At 44.8% G+C, this 25,176-nt stretch overlaps 1 protein-coding gene across 1 annotated transcript; it reads right to left on the bottom strand.

The window, feature by feature from the left end:
* Positions 1-2,054: 2,054 nt before the first annotated feature.
* LOC106489846 (cis-aconitate decarboxylase-like) lies at positions 2,055-8,438 on the bottom strand. The gene is made up of 6 exons (XM_013949109.1): positions 8,418-8,438; positions 7,772-7,826; positions 4,711-4,898; positions 4,438-4,530; positions 4,004-4,209; positions 2,055-2,973 (listed from the first exon to the last, which is right to left on the bottom strand). Exons 1-6 carry the CDS (start codon positions 8,436-8,438, stop codon positions 2,055-2,057), a joined length of 1,482 nt encoding a protein of 493 aa, XP_013804563.1.
* Between the last annotated feature and the right edge of the window lie 16,738 nt (positions 8,439-25,176).

A 25,176-nucleotide genomic window follows, 5' to 3' on the forward strand; every position in this document is an offset into this window, starting at 1 on the left:
TCTTTTCAAGTGGTGCCCAGCGAGAGGACAAGAGGCAACAGGCACAAATTGAAACACAGGAAGTTCCATCTGAATATGAGGAAAAACTTCTTCACTGTGAGGGTGACAGAGCACTGGAACAGGTTGCCCAGAGAGGTTGTGGAGTCTCCTCCTCTGGAGATATTCAAAACCCGCCTGGATGAGATCCTGTGCAACGTGCTCTAGGTGATCTTGTTTGAGCAGGGGGGTTGGACTAGATGATCTCCAGAGGTCCCTTCCAACCTCAACCGTTCTGTGATTCTGTGAATAACCTTCTTGGTGATCCTACATCTGACATAGAACCAAATGAAAGTGGAGCTTGCCATGGAAACTTAACAATTATTTTAAATTTATTGATTAATGGGAAGTGCTGAGTAACTTGTCATTGTTTGTTGAGAGACTGTTTAACCACAGCTAGGCTTTACTGGCTAATAGCTAATTGTTCTCACTAGTCAAAACACCCCCAGGGCTCAGTGTAAACATATGATTCTGGAGAAATCCTTGGCCACAGGTGCAGCTTCGGAAGATACCAGCCTCCTAGTTGACCTTGTCCTTACCTCTGTTGGGTTTCCCAGGCAATTATCTACTGCAAAAGCCACTGTATTGTATATGTTTGAATTAAAGATACAAACCTCATGGTCTACATAGTGCAGCATTAAAACTTTATGCAAAAAATGAATTTATTTTATTTGTTTATTTAGAAGGTTTCAGTGTAATTATGTTAGACATTATGACAGGATGGATTAACAGGTGAGCAAACATTTTTGCTCTGGCTGGGAAGTTCTTTGCACAGACCACTACCAGCAAGCTAAACAGGAACCAGCCCACATTCCTTCTTGCCTGTCTACTTCCATCTTGGTCCCCCCAAAAGAAGGCTTCCCTGACTTTGCCTAGAAGTTCTATACCTATATCAAAAACATATTGGAAACAGGGCCTTTGGATCAGCCATCATAGCTATTTGTTTAACATGAAGAGGAACATTGCATAGTTCTCCATTTTGCTGTTCAGAAAGGACTCACAGAAAGAAAGCCTTTTGGTGAACGGTCACTTAGGAGCACAGGTATTGATTTCATTCCAGCTAGGTAGATGAGTTAAGAGTTACATTTCATTAAGCTTTCCCTCCTGTGAGGGGAATGTCCCAATGGGAGTCACAGCATGTATGTTCCCAAATCACCACCCAGAGGGCCCATCTCTGCATTGACAACAGAGGCTACCTCTGGCCAGCCTGCTCTTAATAGGTGCCTGGGCTACCTGCCCAAAGCCAGGAGATATGATATGTCACAGCCCTAGGATTGGCAGGGATGATCCTGCGGATGGTGTATGATGTCGGTGTATAACTAATATTGGATCCCTCACCTACAACAGCCTTTCATTCAGAAAAGACATATGGGTTTCAAGGGTCCTTGAACCATCTGTTGTACACAGAGAGGTGACAAACACTTCCCAAATGCTGGGAAAAATGGGAAGATTTTACATGAAAGAAAAAAAAAAGGAAAAGAAAAATCCCTCCATGCCTGAGAGTTTTGCAGACAGGGTTGTTTACAGTAACTCACAGATTTTTTTTCATCTGGTCAGCACAGCTAAACATGATCTAGACAGTGCCCAGAACAGCATTAAGAAAAGCACATAACTTTGTGGTTGAACTTTCTCTTCTTTCCAGACTTTGAGTTTAGGCATTCTCTACAGAAATACATTTGAATGCAACTTTAAAAATATCTAGACTCTCCCTCATGAGGGACTAGCTTCCACATGATACCCCAGAATTCTCATCGATTTCCATGGGATTTTTTGGTATTTGTGATGGCCTTTCAGCTGCTCAGACAACACAACTGTGAGCTGAAACTTAATCTGTGCACTAAGCACTCACACAGACACACCTCCTGCCTCATGGGCTCCTTAGGTATTAAAGCATCTACTTAGACTTCAAGGGGCAGAAACTTTTCTGTTATTGGAAATGAATAGTAAAGCACCAATGAAGAAAGGAAACAGACTTTCACCTGGGTATGTCCCTTACCCAAACCCCACTTTCCCTGCCCTCACAAGGTGCAGGCCAGCTGGGAACTATCCGACAGATTCTCTAGGTTGTCCACTGTAGTGATGATGGTTTCTATTTTTTCTTCTGAAAGCACATGAGAGGCATTGGATCGAAATTTCTTCAGGAGTGATTCTCTGCTCAGAGGCTTCCTCCAGTGCCCATAGAAAGTGTCGCATTTGCCTGTCAGGACATCCCCGCTGTGCAGGAGCAGTGCTACCTCTCCATACATCTTGTCAAAGTTGGCCACATTATCTTCAGGATGCTCCACCACCACTTTGTCCAGCAGCTCCCTCAATTCCTGCCGGTGGATGCTGTTTTCTGAGAAGGAGCTAAGGCCCACTTCACCATCCAGCAAGGCAGTACAGGCATTGAACTGAAAGGAGTGTCTGGCCTGGTGTTCAGAGCTTGGAAAAGGCCTATTAATGTACTTTGATACTGGGATCTTCAGCACAATGGTGCGGATCAAAGAGGGAGAGAAAGACCCTGCATAATTGATGAACAGGTTCCGGACAGACAAGGCAGCATCAACCACCCAGTGCATCCCCAGGTGGGCTGGGAATCGCTTGAAAGCAACGTCCTGCTTCTCCAAGAGGAATTCATGATGGTCACTTGGTACAGAAAGTGGTTTGGGTTGATAAACACTGTAGAACGCACTAAATCCAGAGCAACCAGGGATATCATCCAGAATGAAAGGGTTAGCTTCCATCCCTCGGGCAGCCAGCAGTGCTGCTTCAAAGCCCAGGCGAGCAGCATTTCCCATATGCAGTGGCTTGGCTTGGGTGGCAGCATTTGCCATTGGTGCCCCCGCAAGCGAAGCAGCGATGCCCAAGGCATGTGTGCACTGGGCTATGCTGAGAGAGAGCAGTTTTGCTGTGGCAGCTGCACTGCCCATGGTACCAACCACAGAAGGAGGATGGAACCTAAAGAGGAAATTGCCGGTATAAGCACCCCTACCTGCTTGGCAGAACATAGCACAGGGAGTACCAAAGCACCTCACCTAACAAACTTGCCCATTGGACTGGAAAGGAAATGCCATGTGCTAGTGGCAGTGAAACTCCCATGAGTTACAAGAAACTTTCATGAGCTAGTGAAAATCCATCATGGGTCCATTGCAGATAGGATTCACCTGTCTCAGAATTTAACCACCTAAAAACTAAGCATCTGCTTGAAACTTCTGAATCAACAGAGTGAGATCAGCATCTCCAGAAAGAAATTTTTAATTTTTCCTGAGAGTGGGTGGCATGACACAGTTTGCGTCCATACAGCTAAACTTTCCCCCTCCCAGACAAAAAAGATGGCCTCATCCCACCTGCCTAAGGATAACAGTCCCTGGTCCATGCTATCCCTTAGATCATGCCAGAGCACTGCCTGGTGAGTGGCAGTTGTCACAGGCAGGAATTGTGCCAGGAGATGCCCACAGCTAATCTGTCTGCAAGCCTTTGGCCACTGTCTGACCTGTGCCCTCGCTCTGGTTAGCTTAGATCAATACACTGCAGTCTCCAGTGTTAGTCCTCTTGATGGTTATTTTTGAGGCAAGAGAAGGAGGTCACCAAGATGAAAATGAGACAACCAGTGCCTCATCAGCTGATGGTGGAACTGGCCTTTGGCTTTCAGAAGGGCTTTCTTCTGATTCTGAGGTCAACTGGGCTTAGACTGTCATTTTAAAATCTTGAGGAGGCTTGTTAACAGATTTACCAACCCTCTCCTATCCTCGCTCTTTCTAGCCCTGATGAACCTCCAGTGAAATATGATTGGCTTCTAATTTTGTATAGTCTGAGACCTGCACAGTTGCCTAAAGGGCTTGGTACAGTGGCCATGAGCCTGCAGAGCTATGTGAGTTACCAAGAGGAGGCATATTGCATTCTTATGCTTGTTTTTCTTAAGAAAATTGCTGCATCATGCTCTAGCCCTGCTTACTCAGGCCCACTAGGTGAAGAAAGGAAGATTTACCTTTTGGGAATGTTGTGAGCCTCACTGGAGAAATGCATGAGCCTTCCTTGCACTTCCAGACCCACATTAAAGGCCAGCAGGAAATCCAGGCCATTGGGTTTGGTGCTTGAAGGTAGCATCTGGGAAGCTGCCAGAAGAGCTGGCAGAACAGCTCCTGAAGGGTGAGTAGCAGGGTGCCAGGTATCATCAAAGTCCATGGAGTGAGTCTACCAGCGAAATGGAGATATGGACATGCTAGTGCAAGGTCAGTAACAACATCCTCCCAGCCATTCAGTGTCACCCATGTTACTGCTCTAAAAGCACTATATGCAACACTGCAGAGCAGCCCATGGCTTTTTGGCCCCATTATCCTCCCAGGCCCCTGACTGCTTCCAGTAACATTAACTGGTGTCTTGAAAGGACCACAGAGCTCCTTCTGGAAGAGTCTGCCTTACCGCAACTCCATTGGTGAATGCAGCCAGTGTTGGGGAGAGCTTTATGCCTGGCTTGCCATAGACAGAGCTCACGGCAGCCGCAGAATACAGTTCCTGTGAAAGAGAGGGAAATCCAGGTGAGGACCTTGAGAGAAGTAGCGATTGTGTGACGCCAGAAAGCCCCCTTCTGCAAGGCAAAAGTCCTGCTTCACCCACAAAGTAAGGCTTTGCTTGTGGTGATGGTGTCAGAATGGGGACCACATAAATGCATGGTAATATAGGGGTTGCACCTACCCGGCAGTACTTCAGAGCAATATTGAACACGTGTGTCGTGCTGCCCACAAGGCCAACCCCAATGCTGTCGAGGATCATCCTCTTGCTTCTGTGACAGACTGCCTTGGACAAGTGCACAGGTTGAACTGCGTGGATGAAGGAGGCAAAGCTGCTGGTCACGGTCTCCTCCGGAGCACTCCTGGCCTCCACTGCAGCACCAAGGGAGAGGGAAGGGGTAAGACTTATGTGGGCCATGTGCTAACAGCTCACAAGTCTTCATCCTTTGGTCCCAGTGAATTTACTCAAGGGTAAAGAGAGCTGGAGAGCACAGGACTCAGCCAGCACCTCCCTTGGGTCAGAAGGTTGGGTACAGCCCTAAGGATTTGGGAGATGTGGTACAGCTTCCCTGTGCTCTCCAGGCTGTGAGCATCTCCTTGGACATGCCATTTAGGCCCAGAGTCACATCTCTTCATGCACTTGACTGAATCTAGGAGAGAACTATCATTGCTTCAGGCTCCTTCTATAGTCAGTGGAGATATGTTCCTGGAGTGGGGGATTACCATCTTGTCCAACTGAGGTGCCATTTCTCCCTCTAAGCCAGCACATAAAACCCCTAGATGAGCAGGCTGGTGTGACTCCTGTCCCTCTCCACAAGTTTCTCAGGCCACAGGGATAACAGCATGCCTTAGCTCTTAATGCCTTTATGTTCTGTAAGGACTGCACTGTGCTATGGTCTTCAGCTAGGGACAATCACAAGAAAATCTTGAAAAACTGTAGTGAGGAAGAAAGAAATCACGCAGTACCCTAAATTTACCTCCTCAGGAGGTTTCACAAGGTTGCAGGCGAAGCAGTTTCAGGGCTCAGCCACATACCCCCACCTTGGGTCTCAAACAACCACATTTTGGGGGGGTCAACACAAATTATGTCCCTATATCTGGAGAAAAGTCAGAACAGGTGCCCTACTACATTGCCTGTGGTGTGCTGTGGTGAGTGAATTATACAAAAACAAAACTAGACTTAATCCCAGCTGGGTCAGGTGAAGCTTCCACTATTTTAGGCAAGCAGGACTAGACCCAACACCTGGATTTATCTATAAGTTTGGTCCTAGAAGGTGCTCAGGTGTATAGACTCAGCCAGCAAAACTTTTAAGCCCTATACACCCAAAAGTATGTTAGTGCTTGAAAAAAAGGCCTTCATGGGTTCTTTCATAGTCAGTTCAGCATATCAGAGGATCTAACCTGTGCTTCAGAAACAGCTTAAAGTAGATCTCCTATACTCGGTGTTTGAAGGAAGGTGATTTCCTGCCTCTGAAACCACCTTTGCTCTTAGACAAGAAGCAACATATCCACCTTCCCAAAGCAAAGTCAGTTTCTGTATTCATGTCATGTCAGGTAGAGCTGGACAGATAGCAGAAAGTATTAGCATTTTTGTGTCTGGGAGTTACCACTTCCAAATTTTTGGAGGTATTATAATTCTGTGGAAAACATCTAGTTTGGGAACACTGAACTGTTTTTCTTCAATGACTAATTGCTTTGTTTTGATGAATTACAAACGACATTTTGAAAAGGCACATAGTAAGACTACGGAAACTATAAAATTCAGTGTAGTTCATATGTGCATGATTGCAAATCTTTCTATATATACATACACACATGCACACACTCTCACATGCACACACACAAATAAGACCCAGCATGTATGTCCAAATGAAACTAATCCCACAAAAAAAGTTAAGATGAATCAAGGAAGAAAGTAAATATATTTTGTTTCAACATCTTACAGGAAACCTCATCAACATCAGCAGGTACACATGAGACTATTTTTTCATCAGAAAATGTTCCAATTAAAAAATGACCATCCCTAATTTCATTAGGAAGTATTTATTTTCAAATGTCATGGCTACTGACTCACAGTTTGCTTGGAACTGTTTGGACTCACCTAAAGTCTAGGAGTCTAAAAACCACTTGTAAACACAGCTGAGAATCTCATCATTGCTGTGACTCACTGAAATAAAATTCACACCTTGCAGCAGCAGTATGAAATATATTGCTGTAGGAATCCGTAACACTCAGCAGTTTGGAAACCTTCTGCCGACAAAATCTGTGTTCTCTCTGTGTACTCTGAGACTATCTTCTGTATACCAGAAACAAAAGCACCAACGCCCTCAGCAAGAGGGAAACAGTGAAGTCAAACTAGATTGGAGGAATGGAAAGAAAATCAGTCTGAATCACACTGCACCCGTAAGATTCTGACTGCTTCCTTCCCATCATGAAATGCTCTTTGTCACTTCAGTAAACAGTGACATTTTTAACCCTTCTGTTAAAGATACTTCTTGACACCAGTGTTTTCATCCTGGTATGACAGCTGTGCAATAGAACTAACTTACTAAATAAAAATGACCTTGTGTAATAAGCTTGTCCAAGAGCTAATAGACTTGCATGGATTATTATTATTTCTGTTGCTCTTAGTTGTTCATTAAGTTCTCTGAATTGCATTAGTTTTGTTAATAATACATACAAAATAAGTTAATATACAAATTCATAAAAGATCAAATGGCTACACAGCAAAATTATGCTTAATTTGATTTCGTAGAGAAACTTCGGATGTGCGATACTGCAGAAGACAGTACATTGGCTGTGAGATATTACAAGAAGAGTCATTGATGAATTACTCTAAGAAATGTTAATAACAAGATGAAATGTAATAAAGAAGCAAAGACAAATAGAGGAGTTAAGAATCATGTCTGAGCAATCCAGTAACAGCTACAATTAAAATATTTTAAGATTATGGTCAAAATGTAAGAATTTGGAAAATATGGTTTAAACTCAGGTAAATATCCTATTTTAGCACAGGGCTACTAAGCAACATTTTTACCCCATGTTACTTTTTTCCTAGTTCTTTGGCAACCAAGGACAATAATTAACATAAGAAGACTCTCCAGGATGCTTTCTCTTCCAAGAATTTAAGAAGTTTTTCTCAGTATGCTTAACCCAGCTCCTGTTTTTTATAAGTAATGACACAATTATTTTGAGATGTTCTCTAAAAAAGAAGAGAGAATGCTGTTATGCCGAGAGATACAAACCATGAGCAGCAGTTTTATGTACTTGTCGGGAGCTTGCCAAGATCTTCTGGGATTTCTAGAGTAAAGACAGAGAAAGATCATTTGTCATCTAAGCTGCCTGAACTTTCTCAGAGCCGTTTTACCATCTGTGCCTCTAACATGGCATAGTAAGATGCTCATAGACCAAATAAGTGGATAAAACTAAATTTCAGAGCCTACACGCTTAAGGAGAAAAATTGTTTTCCAAAGCCGAGTCCAGCAGGGGTGCCAAGAATAGCCAGAAGAGAAGGCAATACAGTAGAAGGGGCAGCACAGTCTTTTAAGATCTACCATGCAGTCCTCTTACAGCTGTGAGGAGGAACCAGCTCAGAATGGACATGAGGAGTAAGAAACATGCAGTATTTCCCAACAACAACGAAACCTCCATATGGCACTGTACAAAACACGTTTGGGATACATGAAAGGAGTAAGCACAGAAGGAACAGGTTAGTAACATGAAAAGTGTCTGTGAAAACCATCTGATTTTGTTAATATTGGGGCAGATTCCCATTTAATGTCATGACAATTTTGAATACTTGAGGAACTGCTCCAATAGTGAAATTATCTCTTTAGAGCAAAAAGGAAGAGATCAGAGATGGACAGATTTTGTACATGAAGGAGTATTTACCTGCAAAGTTAAGTAGACCATTCTGATGGCTGTTAACACTGCTTAGTCTCCAGCTCTGAACTGCTCTATTCGAGTGATGGGAGAGGTGTCTGTCTGAAAGGTGCTTTGGTGTCAGGGTTTATATATGCTTCTGAAAGGCAATTTGCTGCTTCTTTTTTTTTTTTTGCAACTGAATTTCAAGTGTGATGACATCAGCCTCTGGAGACTGAGAGGGTGGGGGGAATAGATGAGGGGGGGTGGTTTTTCTGTGCTGAACAGAAGGGAAACCCCTTTGGTTTCAGGAAATAAAAAAGATTTAGGACAATAACTGACAAAGTTCAAGGAACTTCTTGTTTCCAAAATGCCACAGGTGCCAATGTGTGAAGCAACTGGCCCTAGGCTCCTCCTACAGAGGAGGACTATAAAAATGGTACCTACCAGGAAATGAGAGGGACAAGATCATCCTCCCATTGAGCTGAAGTGTCACCAAAACAGGTAATCCAAGCTGCAGAGACAGGAGTGTGGTATTGGTGTTTTTCTTTGATGCTTATTTTAAATACATTCAGTATTCTATCATTTGACTGAATCTTTTCATAAGTCTCCTTCTTCTAAATAGTCAGCTCTGCAATGTTGCCTTTCATGTGTTGCAGGTTCATTGAAATGTTAATATAGAAGTGAAATCTATGATGTAGGTTCCAGGAGACACTGGGAGCCTTCATTCATCCCTAGGTGAATGCCTGGACTTTGGGGAAATGTTTGGGGGTCATTTAATATTATGCATATTATTGTGTACAAAATAACAGTTTAAAGTGATATATTTTGCATACAGCTGTATAAAAACAGCTTGAATTTTCTACTAAATGTTAGCCAGACCCTTGATCACTGTGAATGTAGCAATGCATCTTAGGCAACTTCGTGCTGATTTTCACCAGATGAGATTCAGGGTTGTGATATGTATTCCTGCTGCGTAGAGTTGTTGGGTACTGTTAATCTTGCAGTGTGCTTATCCAAAAGGGATTGCATTTTATTCTTTTACATGTTTATCTTGGGAGACACATTATTTTCTGAGAGCTATGTAAACATTTGTTATCATTAAGATGGGATGGAAAACTAATAGCAAAATGCCACTGGGGAATACATGTCTGAAAATTAGTTTTTTTGGTATTTATATATATATCCAATGGCATTCTAAGCCTTGCTCCAGCCTCCCATGGAGACAATGCCCGTACACCAGCATATTCCCATTTTCTTCATTGACACTATTAAACAAGGTGAAGAACCACAGGCAGCAGATGCTAGTGTTGAGTAGTTGCACATGGTGATGTCTGCAGTGTTGTATCATAGTTTTCACTGAGTTCACTGGAGCTGCCTAGATATAACAGTGAGATGTATGTGGGAGGGGGACTTCTCTGGAAGGGGTGAAGGGAAGTTATTGTGAGCAAGGTGGCAAGTAAAGTAAAAGGGGTTTCAATGCTCCAGACAGGCTGCCACACTAGGTCTGACTCAAAGGCCATGCTAAGTGGAGAAGAGCCAGAGCAGAGGGAGGATCGGTATGCTCAGAAGCCATTTCTGCAAGCCCCAAGCTGCCAGGGGCAAGTGGGAAAGGGAAGGAAGACGGAGGAGGCTACACGTGCGAGGGAATGGCTTTTGTTCTGTCCTCGCTGTCTGAATGGTTCATGTGTGGGAAGGATCACCCTGGGCTGCCCCAACTCTTTGGTAGGACAAGCCCTCTCTTGTGGCTGTGCCTCAGGGCACCGGGTGCCTCTCCACCTTGGGAAGGCCTCCTTCCTTGCGGTTTCCTGGACAGTAGCTGCGCTGGTTGGTAACCTGTGTGTACAGAGCGCTGATAGCCCCCACACAGTGGAAAGGAAGTCCTCATTTGCTCCTCTGCCTCTGCACTGTTCAGTGTTGCCTGCATAATCTCTACCTAAAAACCTACTTTGCATCAGTCCCAGTTGAGGACACACAGCTCGCAGACTTTAGTGCAAAGGAGAGACTTGGCAGGAGCTCCTTCTTTGCTGTGTTGAATTGAATAGGGAGCAGAGGTGTTACCAGTCTTCTACAGTGCCTGAAGAGAAACAGGTCCTTACAAAGTGCCAGAAGCAGCAGCTGTCCTAAATGGATAGTGACAGCAGTGATGAGTGATTTTATCCTAGGGACAAACAAGACCTAGGCATACTTCGAACAGAAAATGCCTCTAAATGCTTCCATGCAGACCCTTGTTTCACTGCATGCTGGAGCAGCCCAGGGCATCACTGGTGCTGTTATCCCTGAGAGAATGACAGCAGGGGATTCATTATTTGAAGTGTACTTATATTGCATGAAATAGAGGCGGGAGGCAAGGGACTCCACCTTCCTGAAATGGCCATAGGAGAGGGAGCGCAAGACTCTGTTCACATTGTGAGAGGTGGGTGCTGCAGGTATGTGTGCAGCAGAGCGCAGTCTGCAGCCATGGAGAGACTATTCCATTTTGTATGACCCAAAACCCACTCCCTCGCAAGGGAAGCTCCTTCTTCTTCCTCCTTTCCCGTATCTTGGTCTAAATCCTCTCACTTCCTTTCCCTTTACTCCTCCATAGCCCAATATGGCACATTCTGGTGCCTTTTCCCCCCTTCTCAGATGCACTACAAAAGACTCTCCAAGCCTTCACTGCAAGCAGAGAGAAACAGTCCTGTTAATGTCATTATGTCCTTCACAAAACTAAGCTGTCTGTCATAGGGTCTAAAACTGCTAGCATGGCTAATTATGCAGGAACTGCAAACCAAGTGAGCCTTGGCAAATTGAAAATTGCTTCTGCAAGCAGTCCCCTGGCCAGCTCATCTTCCACCAGAAAATCCGTCTCATCCTTCTCCAGAGAAAGACTCAAAACAGGTGCTTGTTGCAGCATGCCTAGAAAGTCACTGTCGGAGCTATTTCAGAGCAAAACATCTGGAGGAACTTAATATTGTGGCCCTACTCCAAGTATAACCATTTAAACTAAGCTGCTTATTTATATCTGGATGCCATAAAAATTGTCAACATCATAGACTCCACAGGTAGCTGCTCAGCTATTTCTAAGGATGCAATGCATCATTTTTTAGGGCTTAATCCAGGTCAGTACTTCATATAGAGACAGTTCTTCCTGCAGAACTGTGATTTGGTGAAGCTCTTTCTGAACATAAAAATCTAAACTTTAGCACAATTAAATAACTGAATGAATTAACTGATCCCCAGATATAGGACAGGTTCGGTTTAAAACTGTTACTTGTTCCAAATGTCATGAAAATTTAAGTTGTTGAATCAGTTCAGAGCTGTTAGGAGTCAATATTGCCCATTTATTCTTCATTCTTGATTTCTGTGAAAATTTTATCCTTTAGAATAAACAGGTTTGAGAGAAAAGAGGTATGAGAAAACAATGAAACAGAGGAATCCAGAGGCCATCAATGTCTGCAAAACAGTATATGTCTGCCCAGGAATACTGTGTGTTTAAAAGTAGGCACTGGGGTTTAAGTTGGATATCAGCTAATCAGCACTTATAAAGCTACTCCTTGTCTGGTAGAAGCAGACACTGTTTCTTTGCTCTCCTTCACTTCCCCTATCAATAGTAGCTCTGCATTCTTTCCTCTCTTTCTGAGAGGCTTTTTGGAATGGCTAAGAACAGAATACATCACTTTCTCCTTTTCCAGCTCCTTTAGGTCATAAAATGTTGTAAAAATAACAAAATAACAAGAACATTGCCATTTTATTTTTGTCTTTGTTTCCTAACAAAAACCTCCAGAGAGCAAACTCCAGCTCATGGTACCCAGGAGTGCAGAGGAATGGAAATGTGGGGGCCACTTGCAAATAGACTAGTTAATGGTAGAAATATGAAGGGTTTGAAAATAGATTATTTAGTCACTAAGGTTTCAAGAAAGGGATGGAGCTGGAAAATTCCATCTGGAAGGGAGACTGTGTATGTGAGTGCAATGCCTGTCTGTTTGTCTGTAATAGTGGATAAGAAACGTCCTGGAATGGCTCAAAATACCTTGTGGGTTTCATCTGAATGTTTGCTCATTTGTGTTAGACTATTCATTCCTCTCCATCTACAGCAGCCTGGAGAAGAGGAGGCAGGAACCATCACCACCACCTGTAGCTCTTTGGGGCACCTAAACATGTTTTTGCCAGAAATCCATGTAGCCTAAATAGGTTGTGTGTGTTTTTTCTGGAAAAGCCTCTGGAAAGTAGGCACCTAAAGTCCTGCTTTGAATTGGGCCTTTGTTTAGAGCTATGAGCAGGGAGGCACTATGGAAATACCTGAGTCTGTCACCAATTTCTCCCCCTTGGAGCAGGGGCAAGGCTTTGAATGCTGGCTAAGTGCCTGTGCCAAAGCAGCACTGGTCTAGACAGAGACACAAGGGGAGAGACAGTGAGGTTGTTGGGGGTGACCACTGACACTGTTATTTTGTCTGGAAGGGAGAGGGCCATGGTGAGCACGGCAGGCTTTGCGGCCGTGTTTTACAGCGAGCCATCGGTGCTGGGACTCCTCGCTAACGTCGTCAGTGCCTTCCTCCTCTGCCTGCAGAACTTTGCCACAGCTCACACTGGTGTCAGGCCCACGGGAGCAGAGAACATCCTCGCAGGTGGGTGAGGGTGAGGCACCACCTTCTATGGAAGGCATCTTGGCTGTTGTTTGGAGGCTCTAGGTGAACTCTTTCCCCTGAGAGCACCAGTGATGATAAAGTCTTTACAGAGTCATCCCTGTGGGCCAATACACAGAAGTGGTGGGACGGGTGAAGAAACGTGAGCATTTTCCAATGTATAGAAGCTACATGTCCCTAGGACAACTGTTCCTCCTTCCCTAGCAACTCTGCCACGAATCTGGTCCAAACCCTTCACGCGCTTTTCCCCTTCCACTTACCTTCATAGATCTAAACCAAATTGGAGCTCTAGCAGATCCACTTGCTATATTGAGCATACCAAGGGGCTCATTTGCCCTGCACCAAGGCTCAGCATAGAAATTTGTCATAAAGGTAGGAAGAGAGGGAAAGACAGAGGGCATAGAGCCAGTCACAAGAAGGCTGTAGGACCTGCAGTGGGATGTCCCCCAGTGTTTGGAAACACAGCACTACTTCCTGCAACTCAGGCCTCTCTGTGGCTTGCTTCCCTCACGGCATTGTATTCCTGTGTCTCGCAGGTGTCCACCTCGTCCTGATTGGAGGTTTCGTCCAGCTCCTGGCAGGATTCCTTGCCTTCCGGAAGTATGATCACCTTGGAGGCACAGCCTTTCTGACCTTTTCTGCTCTATGGAGTAGCTATGGGGCTACACGCATCATTTCAGCTGCGTATCCCCCTTTGCAGAACTTAACTCTGACCTCAGAGAATGCCAGTCACCTCCTACCTGCTGCCATGGCCCACCCCTCTGACAGTCAAAGTGCTGTGGCTGGGCTGGTGGCCTACATTTCCATTTCCTTTATCCTCTCCTTCTGCTCAGCCACAGTGAACTACATCATGCCCTTCATATTTGGGGCCATCACACTTGCCCTGGTGTTTGAAGCAGTTGCACTCTTTGGCCAGTGGGCTCTGGTAGTGTCAGGTGTCATTGAGCTTGTCATCGTCATGTGTGGGTTGTACGGGGCAGTGGCTCTCCTGCTCAAGGGCATCACACAACGGTACATTCTTCCAGGATTTGGGCATCCACTCTTCAATGTCTTGCTACTGGGGTCAGCACAGAAGACCTCTTCCAAGGCCATTGGGGAAGAGAAGAAAAAGAATACAAAGTATGCTGAACCAATGGCCCTAGGCAACATCTGTGATACTGTCTCTCCCTTTATATTTACTTTCTACTTCTTTGGATACATGAAGACCTTCTGTGTTGGAGCAGCATGGATATCCATCATCTCCAGCTGTCAGTTGCTGTCCAGCTTCTACAGCTATCTGAGAGATGATGCCTATTACACTACCAAGTTTGGTGTCCATAGCCTGTACTGGCTGGTGATGTCTTGGGAAGAATTTATACTAACCACCTTCACTGGGCCAGAGAAAACTCAGGAAAGTAGACTGGGAATGTTTGGAGGCTGGTTCTTTCTGGCCGCTGCCTGCCTGCTGTTTCTGATGTCATTCCACAAAGATACCCTAGAGATGCTGCAAAATGCCTCTTTCATTGTCCTCACAACTGCCACCATCCATCAGATCCCAATACCAGGTGCTTACCTATTCCTTGGGGCTGCCTGCAGCCTTTGCACTGCCCTCTCAATGTATGCCACTTTTGCCAGCCTTATCAACTCCATTGGGGAGAAGGCTTTGATACCAGTTGGTGTCCAGGCTATGTCCAGCTCAGCTCTTCAAACCACACTCATGTTTGCCAAAGCCTGCTTCACAGGATCCAAGAATTTCCAAAGTAGCACCAATGCTGAAGTGCCAGATGCCTTGTTCTACATCTGCAATGGCCTGGCTGCAGTCTCTGCCATCCAGGGTACTTTCAATGACCCCATCAGACAGCAACTTTCTATACCCTCCGTGCTCATCCCAGGAGCTGTAACGCAGCTGTATGTGTGCAGGATCCAGGTTCAACGAGGGAGAAGGTTTGGTTGCATTCTTCCATTCTGTTATGCTGCCTTTTGGGGAGCATGGACCTGGCTTCGATTTGCAGGTAATGCAAGAGTGTACTTACTGTTTTGCTTATTCAAAACAAATGGATGTTTTTAGGAAATTTCAGACTGCTTTCTCCATCAGAATTCATTCTCCCAGGAGATTCACTGATAGTGGGTTTATCAATATTTCTCTTTGTAAAAAGATGCAACAGGTGATAATGACCAAACATCCTGGTTTGTGCTCATGTAATTGATTGTCACTGATGCAGTCACTTGGTGCTCTGACAGCTACAGGAGTCTAGGCTGTGTCTTTGTGACACAACGTTGTGACTTGTAAGTCCAATGGAAGTCAAGATTTCACTGCTAAACTGCTGTGAAACAGCACTCAGACTGTCTCAGGATGGTTATTTTAGAATAATATCTTAGGAGACACTTCCCAGGCAGAAGACTCTGAGTTCTGCATTTATGCTTCAGAAGCTTGCTCCTATTGTCCTAATTGGTTGTAGCCACGAAAGGAGATCTCAGAATGGTGAGGGTGGGCAGTAAAGATGCCTTATTTAGTTCCTAGTTAGCAGCATGCTCATGCTGCCTCCATGCCAGTTCCTACTAGAATCAGCACCTTCGGGGAAAGTTAGAGCTGTTACCTAAGAGGTATGGCAGAAAGCTACTAATCTTTTCAGCCAAACCCTGACAGATAGTCTGTTGTCTATTACAAGCTGAAGGCAAAATCAAATGACGTACTCAGTTTTTTTGGATAATCATCATAGGTTCTTCAGTTAACACCTCATGTATTTTGCACTGCAGATATGTTTCATTGCAATGGGTTTCTTTATAGTGGTCACCATCAATTAATTTGAACTGCAGTCATTCCAACTGCATATATGTCATTCTTTTATTACACCGTGCTTAATGATCTACTGGCTCTATTTCAGGCCACTTGATGAACATTGGTGCAGGAAACAGTGAAGGATTCACTGCTGGTGCTGTTGCCTTTTTGGTACTCAATACCTTTTTAATTATTCTAGGTAAGTCTCAGTACCACAGGTAATTGATTACTGAGGGGCATTTGGAGCCATATCCTTAATCTAATTGGTGGCTATGCTGTGGTGGAGATGCACAAGCTCACAGTGAGAGAGTCTCAGCTTTCTCTCTCTCCCTTCAGTTAGGCCAGAATTGAAATGTTTTGCCCACAGCCAATTACAAAAGCTGAGCTGGGCTTAGAAGAAACAATCATAAGGGAGTGGAAGAACATTTCAAAGAAAATAAAAGGTTCAAATAAGGTGACAGTGTTAGACAGACTGGGCACCTGGCATATATCCACAGCCATCCTCCAGCTCAGCTGCTGTAAATCAGAAGGTTCTTGGCTGCACTAGAAGTGTTTTCCATGTGAGCACAGTATGCTGGCAGATTAAGGGTTTGGCAGCTTTTCTCTTGAAAGCTGAGGGCTAACTAAACAGCAGCCATACCTATATGCCCCCCTGCCACACACCAGGAACAGGGAAGTCAGATCATGTATTGTTCAGTGTAATCAAATCAGGTTAATTTGGTTTTGGAACTCCTGTTTTACAAACATTTTTACCACATATACCGCATTCTCTGATGTCGGTCCCTTTTGTTTCTATTTCTTTCCACAGCTTCCTCTTTTAATGTGGTCCTTCTCTGCACGACCCTTGCAATGGAGCTCTTGATCATTTGTTTTCTGCTCTTCACGACGGAGAACCTCCCTTGGCCATTTGAAAGTGAGTTGCAGGTGAACTTGGTCCTCAAACCTTCACTCAGAGAGTGCAGTGAGTGGGTCCCTGGTTGAGGAACAATGTTCTTCACAAGCTCAGTACAAAAAAAAACAAGCAGGAGAGTGTGTTGTCTGTTCCTAGAAGACTGTGTGTGCAAGCTATGGATGCTGAGCATTTCAGCTACATAACTGGATGAGGGAACTTTCCCTCATACCATTCCCAGCTCCCTGAGCTTCCTAATACACATTATAGGTATGGCTGATCCTTCTGGATCAAGAGAACTTCCTGAGGTTCTGTACAGTCCTGCTTTCTATTAGTCATTCAGAGGGCCAAAATTTGGGGTGAACTAGAATTTGAGGTGAACTAGACATGGCACTGGTGTGAACAGCAGTAGTTCTGTTAAAGTCATGACCTCACAGCAATTGAGAATTTGCTTTGCTATTATATAGAATGCTCTGTCAAGATGCTTTGTAGAAGCTGTTTCACCAGAATAAGAGAGTCATATAGCAAAACGCACAGATAGGCAAGTCTGGAAATGTCTTGAACTTTCAGTCCCACAAATGTGCTGAACTACAAGTGTTGCATGAGAGGAAAGACTGAAGTGAGTTTGTAATTCTGGGAAGTCATAAGACACAATGAAAGCAAACCTCGTCATCATCCTTCCCTCCTTTGACCCTTTGGGGTTTTTTCCAGTTGTGATGCTAAGCACCTTCAGCATCATCTGTTTCTATGGAGCAACAGCATCACTTGCAAACAACATGTTTGGGAAGGATCTCATAATGATGGGACCCCCTTTGTTCATGGTAAGAGATTCTTTTCATGATGGTGTAGATTTGCTGTTCAGGAGGGATATCCTAGGGCCTTCAGCCTCACCTTGAGGAGTTCAACTTCCATTGAATTTCCGCTCTTTTGACTCCTTTAGTGCTATTTGAAATCCAGACCACAGCATTGCTATAGGGAGCTGTGAGCTAAAAACAAGCACCTTTCCATTACGAATAGTGTGTCTGGAAACTTGGAGAAAGGATAGGGACATTTACAAAATTCCTATCTTACTCCAAAATGCATATCTCCATGGTCCTGTGAAATTAGCTGTCTCCCATCCATGAACTACTGACAGGCTGAAGTTTTAAAGGCCATAATCTTGGGGGCAGGGGAAAAAGGGAGTGAAAAGTTTCCCAAACTGGACAGCAAGAGCTCCCCACTGTACTGGTTAACTTAAAACTTTTTCTACAGTTTTGTATGTCTGACCAAGATAGTTTCACCTAACTAGGTTGATTGATCTGACAGCTCCAAATCTTCCTGCAGAGAAAGATTAAATCAGAGATTCTAAACACTGGGACTCATGAGAAAGCACTTGAAACTTGATCTTACTCCAAGTACCTCAGGATTTAGGATTTTTTAGCTGTTTGTCTAGGTCATTTTGGAGGACAGTTATTTCTCCAGGAAGCAGTCACTGTGCTGGGATTCATCTCCTGTAATTTCAGACATCAGCAGTTCAAATGTCTGAATCTGAGCTAGTTTCTTTGACTGTTATTGGGACAGAAATAAGCACTTCTGCCATGTAATTAATTTGATCTACTTTAGATGAAGTGTACCTAAAAGGGCTGCTTCTGCCTTTTGCCTGGCACAATGAGATACCTGCGTTTGGGCAGACTGAATCCTGGCCTGTGTTTCATAATGTTCGCTTATTCCAACTACATTCCAAGTAATGGATATGTTGCCTCCTGATTACTACTAGGCTGAGAGCTCTAAGAAGGACCCTGAAGATCCTCCACCCTGCATCTGCCCCAAGTCCCACTGTACGAGTGGCTTGAGGTTGATTGCTGACTTGCTGAACACAGGGGCAGTGTGTGGGGTCCCGACAGATACTGTGTATGCTTTGGCAGCCTCCTGCAAACACCCTCAAGCCATCGAGAAGGTCTACAGAATCAAGGTGTGAATACAAGGCTGAAGTATTGTTAGCTGGATCTTGCTTATGTTCTACAGATAAGCTATTTACACAAGTAGGGGGGGGATCCCCTTGTTTTGAGCCTTCCAAAGACTCAGAATTTGACTGTGGGTAAAGTTTATGAGCAGTTACAACAAAACATCATGGACCATTTTCTGATCTGAGCTGCCTGGGGATAAAGCACTTGCTGCTCTTGGTGTGTGACACTGGGAATTAAACAGCTCCATTCTGCTTCACTTTGGGGGGCAAAAGCAAAAATCATATTGGGACAGCCCTGACATTTGTGAAAAATGAGTCCAAACCTGTATTTTCCTCTGTCTTATGAAGTGCTGAATCAGAATCCTACGTTTAAATTTCCCCAGACTTTTGGAGACATTCGGTGTTGGAATCAAACCCAAATTTTGCACCTTAAATACATCTTTTTCAGCCTGGCCCTGTCTGTTCTCCATGAAGCAATTTCCTGGCTAGCCTGGAGAAATAAGCATAACAGACTATCTCAGCTGGCACTTAGTGTGAACATCAGTAACAAAGGCAGTCTTTTCTTTCCTGTCCTGGTGCCAGTGCTAACCTTCCCTGTGGATGAGATAACATAAACAGAATGTAAATACATGCCCAGTTCCTTAGTCACCTGGCTCTGCTGAAACTGATGTCACTCAAGAACTGAAATGACACCACTTTGTGAGCTCTTTCTATTTTCCCTCCATGTCACTGTTAATTTCATTGCAAGGGTATTTCAAAGCATCAGGGAGCTGAAGAAGTGGTCATGTAGATATTTGTTTCAGGGCAGCTAGATTCTCCATCCATTATTCTATTGTTAATTGGTGAAGTTGCCCTTGATCTATACCAGAATAAGTTCGAAGAACATCAGGCCCCTGGACACAAGATGTTAAAAGCACTGATAATTAGCAGAGCACCATCTTCCCTCGTTCTGCTGTGTCTAAAGCAGGGGATTTAGATGTGTCTTATCAAGATCCCAAGAGCAGACTAATGTTCTCTCTTTTCTTCAGTTTGCACATGCAGAACTGAGGTGTGGCACAAATCACAGCATGCAGTCCTCTCCTTTGCTCAGTATTTTGTGCAGAGATAACATCTTGCTTGTTGCAGCTCATGGTCCCTGGGAAGCATATGAAATGGGATCCTTAATGGGCTTAAATCTTCTCAACACAGAGATTCTCTCATTATCTATTTTTCTTCTTCCCCTCTTCCTGATTTGTGCAGGACAGGCCTCAAGAAAAGCCCATCTGCATCTTTATTTCAAACCTGGACCAGCTGCGAGCTGCTGCTCCCCCCATCAGCCCATTGCTTTGGGATTTCATGGAAAATGTTTACCCTGGTGGCATCGGCTGCATTATCAAGAAAGGAGAGTGGCTGAAGAATTTAGGTGGGATGAACAAGACAGCCCTTTCTCTCATCTTGTCCCTCTTTTGGGTCTTCAGCATAACAGCTCTGCAATCCACACACCCTTTTGCATGGCAATAGGGAGAGCTTATGTTCACTTTATTCTGAGAAAACACCTCTCAAGCTATTACTTGTCTTGGTAACATGTTTAGCAGAGGGTATTAATGAGCTGGAACAGCTCCTTAGCAGTGTGAGGCAGCATGATAACCTCGTTAATCCAGTCAGACTCAAAGCAAGGGAGGCTCATTGGCCTGGGAGGTTCACCTCTTACAAGCCCACAGCTGCTAGCTAGCAATGAACAACCCTTGGGGGGAGAGTCAAAGAGAGATGAGAACCAGGGAAGAGAGGGAGTTCCTATGGGCCCTCCTTCGCCTCTTCCTTCCTATCCATATAAGCAAAGACAAAACAGTGCAAGCAGCAGTATGATTCATTCTCAAGCCTGGCTTCTGGAAATCAATGGAAATATCAAAGGCTGAAAACCAGTAGGAGTTGCACATACTTAACTGGCAGAGTTATGTAGTGGAGGGTGGAGCGGGTGGTAAACAGTCATGGGAAGTTACACTCTGTGATCTAGAAGGATCCTTTGTCCCACATTTCCGTGAAATCAGCTATGCTGATCTCCAGCCACTAAGGTTTTGATCATTTCCCTTCTGCTTCTTCCTGTCCAGTTAGTCCTGAAATTTTAGAACTGCTCTCATGCATTTCTAATCTAGGGTGCTGCTTATGTGAAACTGTACCAAGAGAATTATAATTTTGTTCGGGGGTATGGAGCAGAGCCACTTGCAAGCTTTAAGAAAGTGGGAGGTCTGTGCCAATCTCTCATCTGCCAACACCCTCTGCCTGTCTGTTAAGGGATTGGAGCAGGCTACAGCAGAGTGGGAACTCAAGACAGTATTATGATCAGAGTACCTGACCTAACTGTCCTGGTGCACCTCATTGACATGACGGGACCCTTGGCAATCACATCTGCTAATCCTAGTGGAGAGGTTGACAGCACACACCATGACATGGTCATCTCGTAAGTACCCTGTCTACTAATCAGATCTGGTATTTGTATCACAGCTGCAAAACAGCTGTCCTTTGGGTGGCCAGAAAGTTTAAGTGGTGTATAGATCATGAGCTGATGCCCTGTACTGGGGTGGGGGGAATCTGGGTCAATGTAATATGAAGCACTGTTTAGTTTTGTTCCTTCTTTTCCCTACAGGCGTCTTGGCCATAAGCTGGAGGGTGTTCTCTGTGATGGAGAATCTGATGAGGTGGTGGCATCAACTGTGGTCAACTGCACAAAGATTGATGAAAGTGAGTGTGAGAACTACCCTTTATGTGAACAATAGGATTTTTCTGGAATCTTTCCATTCCTTTCAATAATATCAATCTGGCAGTGTAGTGTGCTGCGAGAGTAACATTTCTTGAGTGCCTGGACATTTTCAAACATGTTGATGGAGAGGAACAAACAAAAGATGTCCTTGGAGTACCTCTGTGTTGACAAAGAGTGAGGCAGTGAGGAGAAACAGTGTGGTGCATGCAAAATCAACCTTAGAAGAGCAAAAATGCTTCAAATGTGGGGGTGGATACTTCTGAGAGGTAGGGAGTATATTCCTTGTAGACCACCAGAATAAAGGTAGAGTTATAGGAGTTTATCTGCAATAATGTAACATCACAAGCTGAGATCTTGTTAGCTGGATTTGGTTTGTCATTTGAGTGTGATTCTCTAGGGGAAAACTAAGCTGTTGAACTAAGCGTTGGGTCAGTGTTGGCAGACGTTTTGCCTTCTGACAAAGTTTCTGGTCAACTCTCTACAGAACTTTACAGTTTGAAGGCCTGGAACATTTGATAGCTTTACCAGTCCAAAATGTTTCTTTATGTCTCCTTCCTTTTCATTGTCCCTCTGGGCTGTGATGTGGGGATTATCCTGACTTTCTTGTTCTTGCTCTGGGAAGGTGGCATCACCATTGTGAGAGAAGGCTGCATAACAGCAGGCAAGGTAATGCAGATATTTGAGAGAGTGAAGAACAGAACAGTCTGAAGCCAAAAGAAACTTTCCCTGAGCAAAGGAACAGTGTCTGCTCTAGCAAAAACACCTGAAGCACCCCATGCCCTACTGGAGCAATTGGCCTTGTGAATGACATACCTTCTCTAATCAAGCACTTACCTTCCTGGGAAAGAGCAGCACTTCCCCACCCAGCATCTCTCATGGGAGCTTTCTGCGGCTATTCATTGTTTATCTCCAGTAAGTGCCTGAAACCACAGGGAAACCTGCCCACAGAGTGCCAGCAGGATCAGGAGTTAATGCTTTATTGCAGGAATTCCCCGAGCACCTGTATTTCCTAAATACCTTGAACTGTGAATGTCATGCCTACTTGTATATTCCCTTCCACCATACTCAGATCTGTGTATTTTAAACAGCTAAATTCCACTAAATAAAACTTTTTGGAACATAAGGACTTTGAATTTCACTTGGTTTCTACTGAGATATTCGTTCTCTATTCCTAGAGGAAGGAATAAACATTGGAAAGCACAATTCCGACAGAGGGCTTATGGCACGTAATTCACCCCCTTTCCTTTACCAATCATTCCCTGCTTGGCCCAAATGAATACCCAGTTGGTTTCAGGGCACACAGTTTGAGAAGCCTCCTCTTAGCACACAGAGGCTAATGTAGGTCCATGGCCAAGCTGTGAGCAACACTGTCAGGTAGCCCAAGGCTGTGACTCTCTTGGGAGCTCCTGGTAACACAGACCAACGTGGTGTGGAGGAGATGGAGCCAGGAGCAGAAAACTGCAATTTCCTTTGCCCTGAAGCAAATAACAACCATGTCTCCTCAGAGACTGAGGAAGTTCGCTCACAGAAAAGACAAACCCCAAATAAGGAAACAATGAGTTAGGGCCGAAAGTCAAGAGTCTGGCTTAAAAACACTGAGATGTGTAATACAGATTTGGAGGTTTTCTGCAATGTTTTTCTCCTGTAACAGAGACAGTGTCCAAGTGGCAGTTCCCTGCCAGATCCCTACAGTCATTCCTTCTCCTCCCTCCTGCTCCATGCAGGCATCCCTGTGCCTGCTCTCTCAGCACTGTCACAATACCACCTCCTACTGATCCCGAGGGACAAGCCCCTTCCCAGCTTTTCTTCTTTACCATCTTTTTGAAGCATCTTTCTCTCCTGCTCATGGACTTCTCCCTAGATTCACATTCCCCTTGCCTGTCTGGTCAGGAGTTCCCTCCTTCCTGATTCCCCTGACACTACTCTGGGCTCTGATCAGCCAAACCTGGGAGCTTTGGGGGATATATTCTTCCCCCGCTTCATTACTGACCTGTAAACAGCAGCTCCATCTTTGTACTCAGCTTGCTTTGGCACTGGGCTGTCGTCTATCTGATCCTCCTTGAGCTGCAGCCTTCTACTTAGTTTGCACTCAGAAGTCACCATAAACAGCAGCTTTTACTTTGGCTCCAGGTGACAGATGTTGATTCATACAAGCAACTCCCCAAACTCCTTATTAAAAATCCTTGGCCTCCTTTTCTCTGGTCTGAACGCAGACTTCCCTTGAGCCTGTAGCTTGAGGCCTTTCGACCCCATAAACGCACCTGCGTCCTTTGCTCCTGGGCTGAGGGCTGTCACTGTGCCTCATTACATGCAGGCACAGTGGGATATTCCCAGCCTCCTGTGGTTTGCCAGCTCGTGCCAGCTTCTGCAAGTGGAATTAATTCATACTCTCCTCCCTGCACATACCCTAAGACAATTTAACAAGCCTCCACACAGTGTCCTTCTCTTTCACACAAGCATGCATTCTGCCTTGGTGAGACATCTATCAGGGCAGCACCTCTATGACCAGTGTATGTGGCTAGTGCCCCTCTTCCTCACTGGAGATTAAAACCTGCTCCTTCCTCTTTCTGTAAGTGGACAGTACATCTCTCACAACCTGAGCAAACTGGTGCCCCTCCTCCCCCGAGCTGACTGAGCTGTGCTGGCTGGGCACGGCAAGGGTGAGAGCAGAACAAACATCTGCTCATTCCTTGCTTGCCTCCTCTGGCAGGGATGTAACTACCTTGGTATGTCCTGCCCTGTGGATCTGCTCATCTTTTCCAACTCTAGCAGCTGCCCAGGGCCCTCACAAGATAAAAAGTGAGCCAGGAGAACTTTGGCCTGCTGTTTGTACACTCAGCCTCGAGTAATAAGGTTCTCTGTGCCACCCCTTCTTCCCAGGGCAGAGTCCTCCCTGATTTTCAGACCAGGCTTCCTCCTACTCTTCATATGCTGAATCGCAGCCCCTTGTCCTTTCCAGGACTGTATGCCCATCCCAAAACAGATCAGACTGATCAGCTGTGTCTGGTGAAAGGAAATGCAGACCCTGGGAACGTCAGCAGCACTTTGTTGTCAGTGCAAGAAAGGCAGGGATGGACCAGCTGGGAGGGGAGCAAGAAACCACAGGAGGCTGGACAAGCTGAGCTAACTGTGAGGAGTTCTGGGGAAGCTGTAATATTGTCATCCTCTCTGGCCTGTACTCAGAAAAGGACACAACAAATTCATCAATAAATCAGTGCAATAAAATCATATTGCCTTACTGGAACAGAGTTGTCTGTGGTTCTTGTGCTCCCAGCATGCATCAGCTGCTTTCCTTACTGAAACATTAAGTTTGCACAGATGCTGTTATTCAGTTTAAATGTACAGATAAATATATTAGACAATCAGGGAGCCTAGGCCATCACTAACAACTGGTCATTAGTGTAGTGCCAAGAATTGTTAAAATTCTGCAAATCCCAGTGCTCTAAAGCACTTATTGAACAAATGTGTTTAAGTGCAAGCTGTGGGACACCATCATCCAGCAGAGGCTTAACTTGAAGCATGTGGTGAAGTCCCACAACATGGGATTTCTCTCGTGTTTTAATATGTAGAAAACAGCTTGGCCACTCCAAGCAAAAGAGGTTTTCATTATTGGCCATAAGTTGTTGCAACAAAAAAGCAAAGGGTCTCCTCCTTGGCCTTTCACCTCTGTGATGTGGGTCCATGTGAGACCATCATCCGTGCCAGTGGCACAGAATCACAGAATCACAGAATCACAGAATCGCTGAGGTTGGAAGGGACCTTAGGAGATCATCTAGTCCAACCCCCCTGCTCAAGCAGGGTCACCTAGAGCACATTGCACAGGATCGCGTCCAGG

The sequence above is a fragment of the Apteryx mantelli genome, chromosome 13 (assembly GCF_036417845.1).
Source record: "Apteryx mantelli isolate bAptMan1 chromosome 13, bAptMan1.hap1, whole genome shotgun sequence".
Lineage (NCBI taxonomy): Eukaryota > Metazoa > Chordata > Aves > Apterygiformes > Apterygidae > Apteryx > Apteryx mantelli.

Bases quoted from the DNA above. Each gene is read 5' to 3' on its own strand.
- LOC106489846 (XM_013949109.1), bottom strand. From the start codon at position 8,438: ATGGTCTACTTAACTTTGCAG. The intron at 7,827-8,417 runs GTAAATACTCCT...TCTTTACTCTAG, and splicing joins TGGTCTACTTAACTTTGCAG to AAATCCCAGAAGATCTTGGC. The intron at 4,210-4,437 runs GTAAGGCAGACT...TTTCGCTGGTAG, and splicing joins CATTCACCAATGGAGTTGCG to ACTCACTCCATGGACTTTGA.